Consider the following 16,074-nt stretch of genomic DNA (forward strand, 5'->3'; position numbering starts at 1 on the left):
TTTAATTTTAAAAAATAGGAACTCTAATATTTTTTTCATACTGCTGTGGATCACACATTTCTGTTTAGAGTGTACAAGCCTTTTTTTGTTTCAGGTCATTTGTCTTCTTTTTAGAGGCTACCCTGTGGCTGGCTTCTTTGTATTCTTCATGTCTCAGCTTCAATTTTACTGCCTCTTTTTTTTTCTTAAGAGACAGCGTTTCACTCTGTCACTCAGGCTAAAGTGTAGTGGCGTAATCACAGCTCACTGTAGCCTCGACCTCCTGGGCTCAAGTGATTCTTCTGCCTCAGCCTCCTAAGTAGCTAGTATTACAGGCACGTGTCACCACACCCAGCTGATTTAAAAAATTTCTTGTACAAATGGGGTCTTCCTGTGTTTCCCAGGTTGGTCTTGAACTCCTGGTCTCCAGTGATCCTCCTGCCTTGGCCTCCCAAAGGGCTGGGATTACAGGTGTGAGCCACCGTGCCTGGCCATCACTGCCATTTTCTGATTGCCCTTCCTAGATTTGTTCCTCTCCTTTTATTTTCTACCACAATATTCTCGTTTCCTTTATGGTACTTTTGTGAAAATAAGTAACATACTTTTAAATAATTCATCAGCTGAAGGAGAAATCTCAAGAGAAATCAAAATATACTTAGAACTGGATGAAAATAGAAGTTACAAATTATCAAAATTTATGGAATGAAGCTAGAGGTGTGCTGAGAGGGTAATTTATAGCATTAAATGCCTATATTAGAAAAGAGAAAAGGTCTTAAATCAATAATCTAAGCTTCCATCTCAAGAAACTAGGAAAAAAACACAAGAAACAAAAACACTGCCAAAACTTCAAAGCAAGCAGAAGAGAAGAGCAGAAATCAATGAAGTTGAAAATAAAAACAGTAGAGAAAAATCAGTGACTAACGGAAAGTTTATTCTTTGAAAACATCAGTCAAATTGATAATCTTTAGCAAGAGAAGGTTAAAAGCCTGGCATGGTGGTGAGCACATTTGGTCCCAGCTACTCAGGAGGTTGAAGCAGGCGGATCCCTAGAGCCCCGGCGTTTGAATCCAGCCTGACCCCCATCTCTTAAAAAAAAAATAGAGAAGAAAATTACCAATAGTAGAAATGAAATGGGATATAATTGTAGATCCTGTTGGTATTAAAAGCATAGTAAGAAACCACTAGGAACAGCTCTGTGCATTAATTTAAATGGACAAATTTCTCAAAACCATGCACTATCAAAAACCCAATATGAAATAGATAATTTAAATAGTGTTACAACTATTAAAGAAATCGAATCCATAATTCAAAACCTTTCATAAGACAAATTGGGAACCAGGTAAGGATGTCTGTCCACTCTCACCACTCCTTTTCAACATTGTACTGGATGGAGGGTCTAGCCAGGGCAGTTAGACAAGAAAAAGAAATAAAGGACATATAGATTGGAAGGGAAGAAATAAATTCCTTTTTGTATGTAACATGATTGTCTGTGTATAAAGTCCCAAGGAATTTAAAGTTATTTGAGCTTTAATTTTATTTTCTCAACTCCAGGAACTCCTTTTTCATACCATATTGTTTTACAATCTGCATTCTGAGCTTTTTTGTGTTGAATTCATGGAGGAAGTGAAGTCATCTGGAGGAATGCACTGTAGCCTTTTTGAAGAAGCTGAACTCTTTTTTTGAGACTTTTTTTGAATGTCTTAAACCAGCTTTCTTACCACCTGCTAGTGGAGTATATAGGATTCTAGGAGAATTTGGGTCATTTTAGCTCAACTAACATAAAGCCCTGGATTCTGTGCTTTAATTAGAAACAATTACTTATATTATTGGCTTTTTCTATTTTGCCTCTCTCTCCCTACCAATAAGAAGAAGGAAATCATAAAGATGTCCCCTCCTCTTTTCTTTTCTCCAAGTTTGTGTATATTAACTCACATATTTTTATGATTGTCTATTCTATACAGTGAAAACACCTTGGAAAGCACTCACTGGTGTAGAGTTCTGCAAATAACATCAGACAGTATGATAGAAATCATTTAAAAAATTGTTTTCCTTACTATGTAATGTTTGAGGTATTTATATTGTTCTTACTCTTTTGTGTTTAATATCTCCAATTTTTAAACTCTCCATTTTTGCAGAATCATGTGACATTTACAGTTGAAAAGGAAGATACCAATAGATGTTATTCTTACCCACTTTACTAACTGAGGACTCTCTATTTCTTACTGAGAAGAAAGCCATGCATTAGGAACTCTGCTTTTCATTGTACAGGGCGATAATTCTCAATGCACTTTGTATTTCTGCACATATTGCAAGCAGAGATGCTGATTACTTTTTTTTTCCAGGTTACTTTTTCAAAAATGTTTGTATAGCAAGCACTCTTGGAAGACAGAGACGATGGCTTCCTCTAGAACAAAAGATTTGCTTGCAGCCCATTCATTATAGAAAGCTTGGGGTTTTTCTGTTATAACACAGCCCACTGTTGGCACTGTGTCAAGTGTCCCTCTTTATGTTGCCCTTGAGATTGGGGACCAGATGCAAAAATGAAGGTAGTCTGGCTACTATAATTGCTATGGGAAATAAATTGTCCTTTTTCTCTGATCAGGAATCTCATGTCTTCTGCCTGCAGCCATGAAACTGTCATGCTGATTTGTGAGGTTAGGAGTAGAGTAAAATCTCACAGACTTTATAGTTTCTGACACATTTAGTGCACATTATTAATTGAACATCATTAATAAAAAAATGAGTGCTTTGGTAGGCCTAGATGAAGGATGTAGGCTTAGAGATGTTAAGTAGCTTATCTGAGGTCTGGCTCTTAAACTGGTGCTCTCACACTTTATTGCCTATAGTTCCTATCTTAAAGGCATTTTATATAAAATTAAATATTGATGGAGTACTTTTACTGTGTTAGATGTAAGTTGGTGTAATTTAAAATTTTTTTCTATACAGGATTATATGGAATATTTAAGTTGAATTGTGACATTTAACTTAATATGCTTTGATTTTTTTAAAAAAATCATAGCTAATAATAAGTTTTGAGTTTTTTTGTATTTTTTTTTTTTAAGAATTGTTCTCTGTGTACTGCAAGCTGTATCTCAAACCTTCGCAAGACGTTCATAGAGTTTTAGTGGCTAGAATAATTCATGCTGTGACCAAAGGATGCTGTTCGCAAACTGATGGATTAAATTCCAAATTTTTGGATTTTTTCCCCAAGGCTATTCAGTGTGCAAGGTAATCTAATCTCTTTGTTTTGTTTTGTGTTGAAATTCATTTAATCTTCTTGCAAGACCATGTTTTAGGTTCAATAATTAAAAAATAATGGAGCTAATGGGTTCCTAAAGAGACAGTTCCAAACTTCCTGAATATCCAATATGCAGAACACTGCATGGTGTTCTTAATTGGGAGATCTATCCTGCTGTTCTAATGACAAGGAAAATTAAATGTTCTCTAAGTAGTTTCATTTTCCCTATTTTGAGGATGAATGTTATATAATGAGAATAAAATAGGAATATATTCTGGAAGTATTTGTATATTTGGTATTACCCAATTTATAATGTGAAACATTTTAAAATGGTAAATATTACACATCAGTTTTGTTTATTTTTAGACAGTGTTTCAGCAACAGGGAGAGCTAGCAGGAGTGGTCTCTTATTATCAAATAAGAACTAAATGTTGTTGCTATGTAGTACTGCTGTGATTTTTTTTTTAATGAATACTTTTGAAATTAAGGCTATTGTTTGAAAATTAGATTTTTTTTTTCTTTCAGCATGTAGCTTCATAACTGTCTTCAATTTGTGCAGTTTGTTCCCCTGGTTATGCCAAGTTGAATTTATTTGTTTTTTTGTCACAGACAAGAAAAGAGCTCTGTAGGTCTAAATCATATCTTAGCAGCCCTTATTATCTTCCTCAAGACTTTGGCTGTCAACTTTCGAATTCGAGTGTGTGAATTAGGAGATGAAATTCTTCCTACCTTGCTTTATATTTGGACTCAACATAGACTTAATGATTCCTTAAAAGAAGTAATTATTGAATTATTTCAACTGCAAATTTATATCCATCATCCAAAAGGAGCCAAAACCCAAGAAAAAGGTATGAAGGAAGTTTTTACAGTTTTAAATTTGCTTCTTCATTAAAGCATAGACACTTAAGAATGAAATCAATACTCTGGGAGGATATGAACTTCCTCTGGATTTCTCTGTTTGATAATGTTATTAGTTACGAGAATGTTTCTTATATAGTTTTTAGAATTTGAAGAAGTAGTAGCAAATTCTATCATGCCTTTCTATTTGTTCAATGCAGTGTTAGATATTATGAGAGATACAAACAAATATGGGATACTTTCCCCTCCAGCAGCTGATTAGGTACTAAATGGTCTGACACAAACTAAAGGGCAAAAGAATTGAGAGAAAGTGGGATAATGTTTATCCACATATTGCTTTTACTAGAAGATAAAGTAGATAAATTGGACTGAAAACAGATTCGGTTCCCAAGGAAGATATATATATAACTTCATAGGAATGTGAGGTGGAAAGGGGAAATTGGTGCCTTAGACATCATAGTTACTCCAAGCCTCTGTTTGCTGGGAAAACCAGAAATGAACCACCTGTCTTCCTTGGTTAGTTTATACTTGTCTTTCACCAAGACAGTATTACTTGGAAGGCATAGTTCTTATCAGTAGATATGAACTATATTAGGTGGAACTGGAGCTTAAAGAGCTCCCACATGCTCAGTCTGTGGATTGCCTTTGGGCTTGTACTAGCCTTTGGACCAATTCATCATAATGACCTTATTAAGACAGCATACCACATTGAGTAATAGTGGCTAAAATGGAGGAAAACTGTTGTAGCCACTTTTTTATATTTTTAATTTTTTTTTTTATTTCAGCATATTATGGGGGTACAGATGTTTAGGTTACGTATGTTGCCCTTGCCCCCCTGTCCCCCTTATATTTTTAATTTTTAAAATTTTTTGTAGAGATGGGGGTCTCACAGTGTTACACAAGCTGGACTTGAGCGCCTGGCCTCAAGTGATCCTCTTTCCTTGGCTTTCCAAAATGCTGGGATTATAGGCATGAGCCACCATGCCCAACCTGTAGCCACTTTTTATGAAAAGTAGCTATGTATGTTTTTCATGGGCTCTTCTGGTATGTATTTGTATAGGTAGATGTGTATATTCCATGAAACCACCGTAAGTCAAAGAATGGTGGCTTTTCATAGTTTTTCATCTTTCACCTAGCTCCTCTCACTAGCATAAAGATCAGGCTTATTAGGAGGTGGTATAACATGTTTAGGGTTTTAGTTAACTGCATATTTAGGATGAATTAAAAATTGACATGATGATGAGGCTGCTAGAAATGCTAATGTGGTTTCAGGTTACATTAATGAATTTTATGATACTTTGTGGGATTTAATATTGCTCCCCATGCTAGTGTGACCACAGTTGGAGTATTATGTTCACCAGATTTTGTGGAGTCAGCATTTTAAGAGGGACATAAATTGACTGGAGTGTGTCTTGGGAAAAATGACTGGGATGGTGAAAAGTCTGTGTAACATGTCATTTGTACACTAGTTGAGGGAACTGGTAATGTTTTTCTCTAGACAAAAAAAAGACATAAGGAGAACTTGGTTCTCATGTGAAAGAGGAAACATATTAATGATTGTATTTGCCTCAAGGAGAGAATAAATTAGAGAAAGGTGGATTTTAGATCAGAATATAGAAGAAATTTATAGCAAATACAGTTATCTAAATGTAAAATGGACACTGTTATAGAGTAGAGTTTGTCAAGGATGTTGTCAGAAGAGACATTAATACTGAATGGAAGATTGGACCAGATGTTTTCTAATGTCAATGCACCTTGACAGCTGAATAATTTTGTGGGAGTTGGCAGAGCATATACATATATTTTATTTTAATTTTTTGGATTACAGGTGCTTATGGATCAACAAAATGGCAAAGTATTTTACACAACTTATATGATCTGCTAGTGAATGAGATAAGTCATATAGGAAGTAGAGGAAAATATTCTTCAGGATCTCGTAATATTGCTGTCAAAGAAAATTTGATTGAATTGATGGCAGATATTTGTCACCAGGTATAGTAGTTCATGTCACATTGCAAAATTTCCTGTTAATTTTTCTTTTACTGGGCTTTTAGAACCTGTATTCTCATAAAAAGCCTATAGAATTATTTGGTACATGTAACTCTTCCTTTCAAAATATTAAATATCAAAAATATTTGGAATTACCCTTTTAACTTAGATAATGCTTTTTGCAGGTATGGACTTAGTATGGACTTAGTAAAAACTAATAATGAACTTTTGCATTCTTAAAAGATTGTCTATAGGAAATAAGGAGACTAACCCTAATGTGTCTTTTTTTTAATTGATCCAGAATTCACATAGCATAAAATTCACTGTTTTGAAGTGTACAATTCCGGCTGGGCATGGTGGCTCACACCTGTAATCCCTGTGTTTTGGGAGGCCACAGTGGGAGGATCGCTTGAGGTCAGGAGTTCGAGATGAGCCTGGACAACATAGCAAGACACTTTCTCTACAAAAAATAATTAAAAAAATTAGCTGGGTGTGGTGATATGTGCCTGTACTGCCAGCTATTCGGGTGGCTGAGGCAGGAGGATTGCTTGAGCCCAGGAGTTTGAGGCTGCAGTGAGCTGTGATTGCACCACTGCACTCCAGCCTGGGTAACACAGTGAGAGCCTGTCTCTAAAAAAAAAGAAAGAAAATTGTAGTGTACACTTCAGTGGTTTTTAGTATTTTTACTATGTTATGCAACCACCACCACTAATTCCAGGACATTTTCATCACCCTAAAGACACCTTATACCTACTTAGCATTCAGTCCCAATTCACTATTTCTCTTAGCTCCTGGCAACCAGCCTCTAATCTACTTTTAGCCTCTATGGATTTGCCTATTTTAGACATTTCATTTAAATAGAATCATACAATATATAGTCTTTTGTGTCTGGCTTCTTTTACTTAGCACAATGTTTTAAGATTCATTCATGTTGTACCATGAATCATTTCTTTTTATGCCTGAATAGTATTCAGTTGTATGGATATACTATGTAATTTTGCTTACCCCTTCATCACCTTTATGGCCTAATATTTCTTAAGTAAAACTTTCTTCCCCAGAGATTTGGTTAACATCCTGGGTAGTAATTTCATGCTATCAAATATTTCCTTAATGGGAAATTTAAAAATTTAATGCCTTTGAAAATACAGGTTTTGGTTTTACTTTTAGATTTCTTGGTGCTTTCAGTAAATATTCCCACCAAATAAAACTAATACATCACTTGATAATATCTGCTTTCTGAGAGTGCCATTACTGTCAACTATCATGCAAAATGTTTATTTCTTAATATGTTGTCATATGTTTCTATAATTTATTACTCTTACTTTATGGGTTCCCTGTATCTTCATTGGAGAAGGAATATTTATTTTCCTAACGAACTATTAGAGGACAGTAGCAATGAAAAAAGTGGTTTTATTTTTATTTCACAGGTTTTTAATGAAGATACCAGATCCTTGGAGATTTCTCAGTCATATATCATTACACAAAGAGAATCTAGTGATTACATTGCACCTTGCAAAAGGAAGAAAATAGAGTTAGGCTGGGAAGTAATAAAAGATCATCTTCAGAAGTCACAGAGTGATTTTGATCTTGTGCCTTGGTAAAATGTTATCTTTTTCTCATTCACTGTCACTTTAGTCTCATTTAATTTTTCTCAGAAAACTTTCAGTAGAATTCTTTCATTTCATTGGCCAGAACTAACTCATTTTTCTACTCCCGAGTCAATTATACTACAAAAGGGAAATATGATTGCCATGATATGTTGAGATCAGTCATTAATGGTACATCTGCTGGGACCAGGGGCAGGCCCACCTTTCCCAATAATATTGTCTAGCAAATAAGAAGGGAGAATGGCTGGTAGGCAAACAGTAGTATCTGCCTCATGGAATTCACTGAGTTGTATGCCTCAACATGGGATTTTAGTATGTGTAACACCTAATAGAATTAGATCAGGAAGAAGTTAAAGATAACCTTCAGAAATCACAGAATAATTTTGACCATGATAAAAGGTTATTTTTTCTATCATCTTTATTCTTATATAGCATTCACAAATATTTAAATAAAGTAAATTATGGAATTCTGTGGAAGCACAAAATATTAGGTCTGGTAAGGATGTTTAGAATTTATCCAGTTCAGCCTATTTTGCTTTACTAAAAAAATGGAAACTCAAAAAGGTTAAGCAACTTGGCTAAGGTCAGTTAGAAATTTAGAGTTTATGGTCAAACTTGTGATCAATGCTCTTTTGATTTTTACCATGTTGATGAAATATTTAAATACAAATGACTCATGGGGAAAAAGCTTATTGATTAGGTACCTATTACTTAAGCTCATGTTTACATAGTTGAGGGTGCCTATTTCAGAATCTTTAATTTGTCTATTTACAGTTATTTATTGAACACCTGCTGTGTGCCAAGCATTAGGGATACAGAGATGAATAACATAATGTTCCCATTCTTAAGTAGCACGTATTCTAGAGAATTCACAGCAAACATTTATTGAATTAACCGAATTAATGTCAAGGAAAAACAGATTTTGGGGTTTCTTTGTTTTCTTGATTTAGGGGAATAATTTTGGTAATTAAAGAATGAACATGGGCAAGATAATTCAGAAGTAGAATATTGCTAATTTGGTATCCTTTCAAATTTTTATTTAAGGGAGGTATAGCAACTTACCCAGCTAGCTAAAACATCAATCTTCTTGCCACTTTAGAATGTAGGACCAAATAAATATTAAGAGCTAGTTTATTTTGAGAGTAGTATGGAAAATGATTATGGTGATACTCTAAGTAAGATATTAAAAGGGTACCCTATATAAATATTTATTTTCTTAGTTTATTAATGGGATTGAATAGTTTCAAATTATCCTCTTTTTTTTTTTTCTTTTAGGCTACAGATTACAGCTCAATTAATATCAAAGTATCCTGTGAGTTTACCTAACTGTGAGCTGTCTCCATTACTGATAATACTATACCAGCTTCTACCTCAACAGCGACGTGGGGAACGCACACCATATGTGTTACGATGCCTTATGGAAGTTGCATTGTGTCAAGGCAAGAAATCAGACCTCGAAAGCTCACGAAAGTCAGATTTATTGAAACTCTGGAATAAAATTTGGTCTATTACCTTGCGTGGTTTAAGTTCTGAACAAATACAAGCTGAAAACTTTGGCTTACTTAGAGCCGTAATTCAAGGTGGTTTAGTTGAGGTTGACAAAGAATTCTGGAAGTTATTTACTGGGTCAGCTTGCAGACCTTCATGGTAAGTTTAATTTAATATGAATTGTATCAGATTTTATAGGTACACACACACACACACACACACACACACACACACACATCCCTGATTATTTTCAGAGTTTGATACTTCAATTAAAGAAAAGTTAAATTCTATTTCAGATGCTTTTGTTGTTTGGCCAGGAAGACTTAATAAATGCATAAATAAATGTGAATTTTGTTTCAAATGGGCAGAGATTACTTAAAGGCTGGTTTTAAGGAATGTCTTTTTTACAATTAAAAAAATTTTTTTTGGTATATAATAGATGTACATATTTTCAGGGTTCATGTGATAATTTCATACACTCATATAATCACAGGGTAATTGGGATATTCATCACCTTAAATATTTAGCTTTTCTTTATGTTAGAAGCATTTGAATTCTTCTAGGTATTTTGAAATCTGTAATAGATTGTTTACTATAGTCATCCTACTGATCTATTGAACACCAGGTCTTAGTTCTTCTTTAACTATATATTTGTACCCAAAAGAATTTCTTTATAGAATTATTGATTTTAAATTTCTTCTATGTATAATTTAGAATTTGTTCAATATTCATAAACCTAATTTTTTTGATATACTGCTTGCTGTTATTTTAAGAGAAGAGTTTTTAATCAAGAATCTTTTCTAATGTCATCAGAGTTTTTTACAATTTTTGTGTCCATTTAGTCAACAAAAGTTGACCAAATGTACGTGCCTGGCAGTGTCCTGAGCATTGGAGGCACGGTGGTAGATAAGATAGACAAGATGTCTCTCCCTCAAAGAGCTTAGTTTTAACAACTGTCTTTTGTTTTGTTATAGTCCTGCAGTGCGCTGTTTGACTTTGGCACTGACCGTCAGTGTGGTTCCAGAAACAGTAAAAATGGGAATAGAGCAAAATATATGTGAAGTAAATAGAAGTTTTTCTTTAAGGGAATCGATTATGAAATGGCTCTTATTCTATCATTTAGAGGATGACTTAGAAGATAGTACAAAACTGCCTCCAATTATTCACAGGTAATTTCAGTCCATTAGCATGCTGCTGATTTTTTGTTTTGTTTTATAAGGCTCCTTCCATTTATTTGATACCAGATGGTTTTATTTTATAATGATAATGCAGGATTTCTCAGAGCTAGCCCTAAATATTAAACATTCCCTTTGTTTTTATAGTGTTTTGTGTCTTTGTGCTGTGATCATTTCTGAAATAAATATTTAATAAAAGGTCTTACTGTGAGAATAAGGGGGGGAGGGTGTATATGAAGCACATGCATGTAACTCTTTGAGCATTTATGTGTTACTTTGTGATCTAATATAAATAGGTCCATATATCTGACTCAGGTGGATCCTAGATCCTTATTCATAATGGGAGTATCTTCTGGGTGAAATGTGTTATATTTTTAGGTATGGAATGTTTGATTTTCTTAAATACTAGGTTTGACAATTGATATCTCTGACATTTCACTTTGACATTTCTTGTTTGTTTTTTTTTTATTGTGACGGTATATCCTCATTCTTTCAAATGCATGTTCTGGCTTGGGATTATCTTTCCAATTTTTTTTTTAGAGCAATTTTTGTGAAATCATTGATAAGTCCAAAATTTGTGTTATTTTTTAATGTGAGTTCTGTTGTGGAACCAGTGCAGTGCAGACAGCTGGAAATATCAACAAAGTGTTTGGGAAGGATGTGGCTAATAAACACAAGTGCGTCGATGGTGGGAGAAATTACATTCTGGTAATTTTAATCTTGAAAATGACCCATGTGGGTGACCTGAGACCAAGGTGAATAATGATGAGCTGAAAGCTGCAGTGGAAGCGAATCCATCTCAACCTACACATGAATTAGAGCAAGGTTTGACATTACTATTTCAGCAGTTTGGACCATTTGAAACAAATGGGCAAGGTAAAGGAGCTGGATAGATAGGTACCACACAAATTAAACGTCAGAAGAGAAATCGTCTCGAAGCTTGCCTTCCTTTTCTGTCGTGACATAAAGGCAAGCCATATCTACACCATATTGTTATGTGTGATGAAAAATGGATTCTTTTTGACAGTTGCAAGCATTCAGCACAATGGTTGGATAAAGACGAAGTGCAGAAACACATTCCAAAGCTGAATTAATATTCATCAAAGAAAGCTAATGGTGTCTGGTGGTTCAGTGCTGGTATTATCCACTACAGCTTCACGAAACCTGGTCAACTGATGAAATGATGAGGATGCTTGCTATTAAGCAACTAAGGTTGGTCAGTAGAGACAGGCCAGTCTTCTTGCAAGACCACATGTCACAAAAAACAATGCTGCTCAAACTACAGAAGCTGTATTTGAAACCTCTCTGTCATCCACAGTATTCACCAGACCTTGCACCAACAGAGTAGCACTTCTTCCAGGCTTTGGACCACTTCTTGCAAGGAAAAATATTCAATTCTTAACAAGCTGTGGTAAAGGCCTTTCACGATGTCATGGCTACTCGCTCTCCAGTCTTCTTCACTGCTAGCATAAACAAGCTACCATTAAGATGGCAAAATTGTGTTGGTAGTTTAGGCACATACTTTGATTACTTGTACTGCTTCTTGTTTGAGATATAATAAACTAAACTTTTGATTTGAAATCGGACGTTTTATATTTGATGACCTAATAGTATAATAATTGGGTGAGGAAACAAGAGGAAGATGAAATAGGACTTAATGCACTAGGAAAAGGGAGCAGCTTGCCCACTTAACCTTTCCACAGATGGTAATTGGAACAGAATGATTGGAAAACAGATCTCTGGATCCTAGTACATTTGCTTTAATTTCACAACCTCTTACGTATTTCAGAAATGATATTAATAAATTAGACATGATTCTGCTTCCAAGTAATGTTGGAAATGATAGTAACATAATGTGTGTCATCTTTAAATTCTCCTTTCAGATACTAAGAAATTCAGTACAGATGAAAGTAATTTTAGTATCCAAATTTTGGAGGTCAAAATTTATAGCCAAACATAGATGTTTAAGTTCAAAGGATTCTTTAATTGACTTTTGGTGTTTTAAGTGAATCTTTTTATTTGTCTTTATAGCAATTTTCCTCATCTCGTAGTGGAGAAAATTCTTGTGAGTCTCACTATGAAAAACTGTAAAGCTGCAATGAATTTTTTCCAAAGTGTGCCAGAATGGTATGTTATTACCAATATGGTTCTGTGTTATTTTAAGATATTAGCTTTAATTACAAAGATAATTTTAGCAGGGTGGTGGCTCTGTCTTAATAATTATCAACTAAATTGGTCAAGTAAGAAAAAGTCACAACTGTTAGCCAGGGAAAAGCTTTTAATTCAATGATTGTAATCTGTCTTCTGCAATACAAGGTCACTATTTTTTTTTAATACTGTACAGTGTAACATGACAAGTGCCAATGGAAAAAATTGAATTGTTATGGGAAATTAACATAAAGTTTACGTGAAATGAGTTCTTAAAGGTGTGACCCATTTTTATACATCAAGTAAGATTTGACTGTTTGTTAGATTTAAAAACTAATGATAATTGAAAACAAAAAAAAGTCTAAAACCCTGATTTTACCTGATTGACTTAAGAGACTACGTTTTATTTCTGTGACCGAAAATGACTCACTGGGTAAAGATTCCTAATCTCCCTCAAGAGGGTATAAAATGAAAAATATCCTACATTTTTAGAGAAATTGAAAGTGAAAAAAGGAACCTGTTTTCACACAATGTTATTCTCAGTGTTTATTTCCTGTGTTATTTTCTTTTTAATACTTTCTGGACTTGCCTTTGAAATTGTAACTTGTATTTCTTTTGTCTATCTATAGTAAAATTTATTGAATTATGAAATGTGATACAAGTAGGTATCAGCCCAACCAAGGGAAGCACTTAAAAGAATATTAATTGTATAAGCAGTCTTTGAATGACGTAGATGCTATAATATTTTGATTTATAATATATTGCTAATACATGGAGGTGAAGCATTAGGTAGTTTGTATATTAAAGCTCTTACTTTCTTGAAGTGAACAACATGAAAAAGATAAAGAAGAATCTTCATTCTCAGAAGTAGAAGAATTGTTTCTTCAGACAACTTTTGACAAGATGAACTTTTTAACGAATGTGAAAGAATGTGCTATAGAAAAGCACCAATCCATTATTGGCTTTTCTGTCCACCAAAATCTCAAGGAATCACTGGATCATTGTCTTCTGGGATTATCAGAACAGCTTCTAAATAATTACTCATCTGAGGTGAGATGCTAAAAAAAAGAAGTAAAGCTTATGTTTGATTCAACTTTGGTAGACTGTTAGGAGAAATGGGGGCAGGAAAGACACTAAGGGTGGTGAGAAGCATGGTTTTAAAAGCAAAATGCAGTACAGGGCTATACATCAGAAAAACTTGGCATGAATGTAGGAAAACTAAAGAATAATAATTTGAATGCTTTACTTGTACTGAGGATTCCAGTAGATATAAAAGAATTCTTTGTGTAGGCTAGTGGGGAATAATAAGGATTTTAGTGTAGGGTTTATATGATGAAAAGTACCTCTCAGTACAAAGGAGGGAGATGTTACAGTAACAGAAAAGGACATAATTTAAACAGATCTAATAGATTTTGGTGGCATTTGAAGAGGGAGGAATGATAAATAAAGATAATAAATGGACTAGCTATTACCCATTTTCTAGAGGTCATCTAGGAATTTCTCATCTGTGATTTTCTTTGTTCTCATAAAATCACAAATTCTCTTCATGTGTGCTGTTCTCTTGCCAAAACTCTCATTTCTTTCAACATGAAATATCTTTCTACTTATTTCTTTGTATTTAAATCATCTACATGTCAAAATCCTTGCTAAAGTCTTTCTTAGATAATCTCAGCCATAATAAATTTTCATATTTCAAATTTTTTTTTTTCATATTTCAAATTTTTAAATGGCAGTTAGCATCTTTTTTGTACTATGAGTATTTACATATGTTTTGTACACAAATATCTCTTAAACTATGCCGGATGCTCCTTCAGGGGCACATACATTTTTATTAATCTTTGTATCCTCCACGGTACCTTATTACATGGTAAATGGTAAAATATTTATTGAATAAAATAAAGCATGCAAGTTACTCAAAGAAGTGAATTCAGTATCCAGGGAAAATGACCTGAAGAACCTAGAAGGAACAAACAGTATCTACTAGCAAAAAGGGCTTGTGCTAGTCTGTGGAGTCTAAAAAGCTGAATAAGTCAAGGCACTTGTCCTTCTGAAGCTGAAAGTATCATTTTAATGTCTCTTTATATTAATATAATTTCTGCTCATTTGCTAAGACTTGTAGACATTTATTAGCCTGTCAATCTATTTTTTTCTTCTTTTCTTTCATCTCTACCTCAAATATTTAAGGACTTGTGTCTGTAATACAACATGCCACTTTAACAAAAAATATCCTACTTGGCCATAAGGAGATACTTAGGCTGTTTTTCTTGAGAATCTTATTTGTCATAACTCTACAGTGATCTCTTCGATGTTTTTAGAGATGTTCGGTATAGGCCACCTTTTAACTCACGTAACTGAACTTTTGTTTCTTAATATGTACAGAAAATTTGTTCTTGTGAAAGGTAATTCTAGAATATACAAAACTATTTATGAAATATGTATATTTTTATTTGTGGCTTACTTTAAGATTACAAATTCAGAAACGCTTGTCCGGTGTTCAAGTCTTTTGGTGGGTGTTCTTGGCTGCTACTGTTACGTGGGTGTAATAGCTGAAGAGGAAGCATATAAGTCAGAATTATTCCAGAAAGCCAAGGTAGGACAATTTTATGCTAATGAAGTTTTGGATAAATTTGAATGAAATGTATTCCTGGGAAAATTGTTATATTTGTGTGGAAAATATTACGTTTTATATAGGTTAACCCCTTCTCTTTCATTTATGCAGTCTGAGAAGAAATACTATGTGTCCTTAATATTTGAAAATATTGTAAGCCAACAATAAATATAGTAAATGAAATAATCTCACATTAAAATTTAATCTCATTCACATAAATACTGATTTTTATCTGTATTTTTAAAAGTTTTGCCTGTGATCATTTATACTAAAGAATCCTTGATTAAAGCTGTCAATTAAGTAGGCTCTAAGCATGAAACTCTTTTTTTCTCTCTCAGTAGTGCTCTGTCAATGGTATATTTTGCAGAGAACAGGGTATAAGATTTGTCCATTTTTTGATTGTTTACAATTATTAATTGTACTGTATGACCATGTATAACTTCTAAAAACACTTAATTTTATCTCTTAAGTGAATCTTTAAAAAGCAATGCTAAACTATAATTTTAACTAGAATTTGGATTTTTCCTTCTATTTTTAACAGTCTCTAATGCAATGTGCAGGAGAAAGTATCACTCTGTTTAAAAATAAGATAAATGAGGAATCTAGAATTGGTTCATTGAGAAATATGATGCATCTATGTACAAGTTGCCTGTGTAACTGTACCCAGGTAAGATATTCTTCTTACTTGATAGTATAGCCTCTTCAGGGAATTGATTACTGGTTTTGGTGTTACTGCTTTTTGGTCCATTCGTAAGTTTATAAAGTGATTTAAAATTAAATTGAATGGTAAATAAAGATTATATCCAGAGGAATAAAGCAATAGGTAATATGAGTTTTTCATGAAATTAATTTTATTATTTCTGGAAGATTTCTGAGATTGTCTTACCACTTTTATGTATAATTACATAGGTGACCTTTTTTTTTTTTGAGACAGAGTCTTGCTCTGTTGCCCGGGCTAGAGTGCCGTGGCGTCAGCCTAGCTCA

The 16,074-nt window shown here is 33.7% G+C and overlaps 1 protein-coding gene across 1 annotated transcript in view; it reads left to right on the forward strand.

The window, feature by feature from the left end:
- The window catches only part of ATM (ATM serine/threonine kinase), a 146,448-nt gene that overhangs the window by 10,722 nt on the left and 119,652 nt on the right, over window positions 1-16,074 (forward strand). Inside the window, 10 exon segments of the mRNA XM_012659127.1 lie at window positions 3,042-3,207; window positions 3,827-4,065; window positions 5,904-6,067; window positions 7,492-7,661; window positions 8,947-9,318; window positions 10,134-10,328; window positions 12,366-12,461; window positions 13,307-13,532; window positions 14,947-15,072; window positions 15,632-15,757. Of these exon segments, the coding sequence (XP_012514581.1) occupies window positions 3,042-3,207; window positions 3,827-4,065; window positions 5,904-6,067; window positions 7,492-7,661; window positions 8,947-9,318; window positions 10,134-10,328; window positions 12,366-12,461; window positions 13,307-13,532; window positions 14,947-15,072; window positions 15,632-15,757 (1,880 nt within the window).

This window comes from Propithecus coquereli, unplaced genomic scaffold (genome assembly GCF_000956105.1).
Source record: "Propithecus coquereli isolate 6110/MARCELLA unplaced genomic scaffold, Pcoq_1.0 Scaffold6, whole genome shotgun sequence".
Lineage (NCBI taxonomy): Eukaryota > Metazoa > Chordata > Mammalia > Primates > Indriidae > Propithecus > Propithecus coquereli.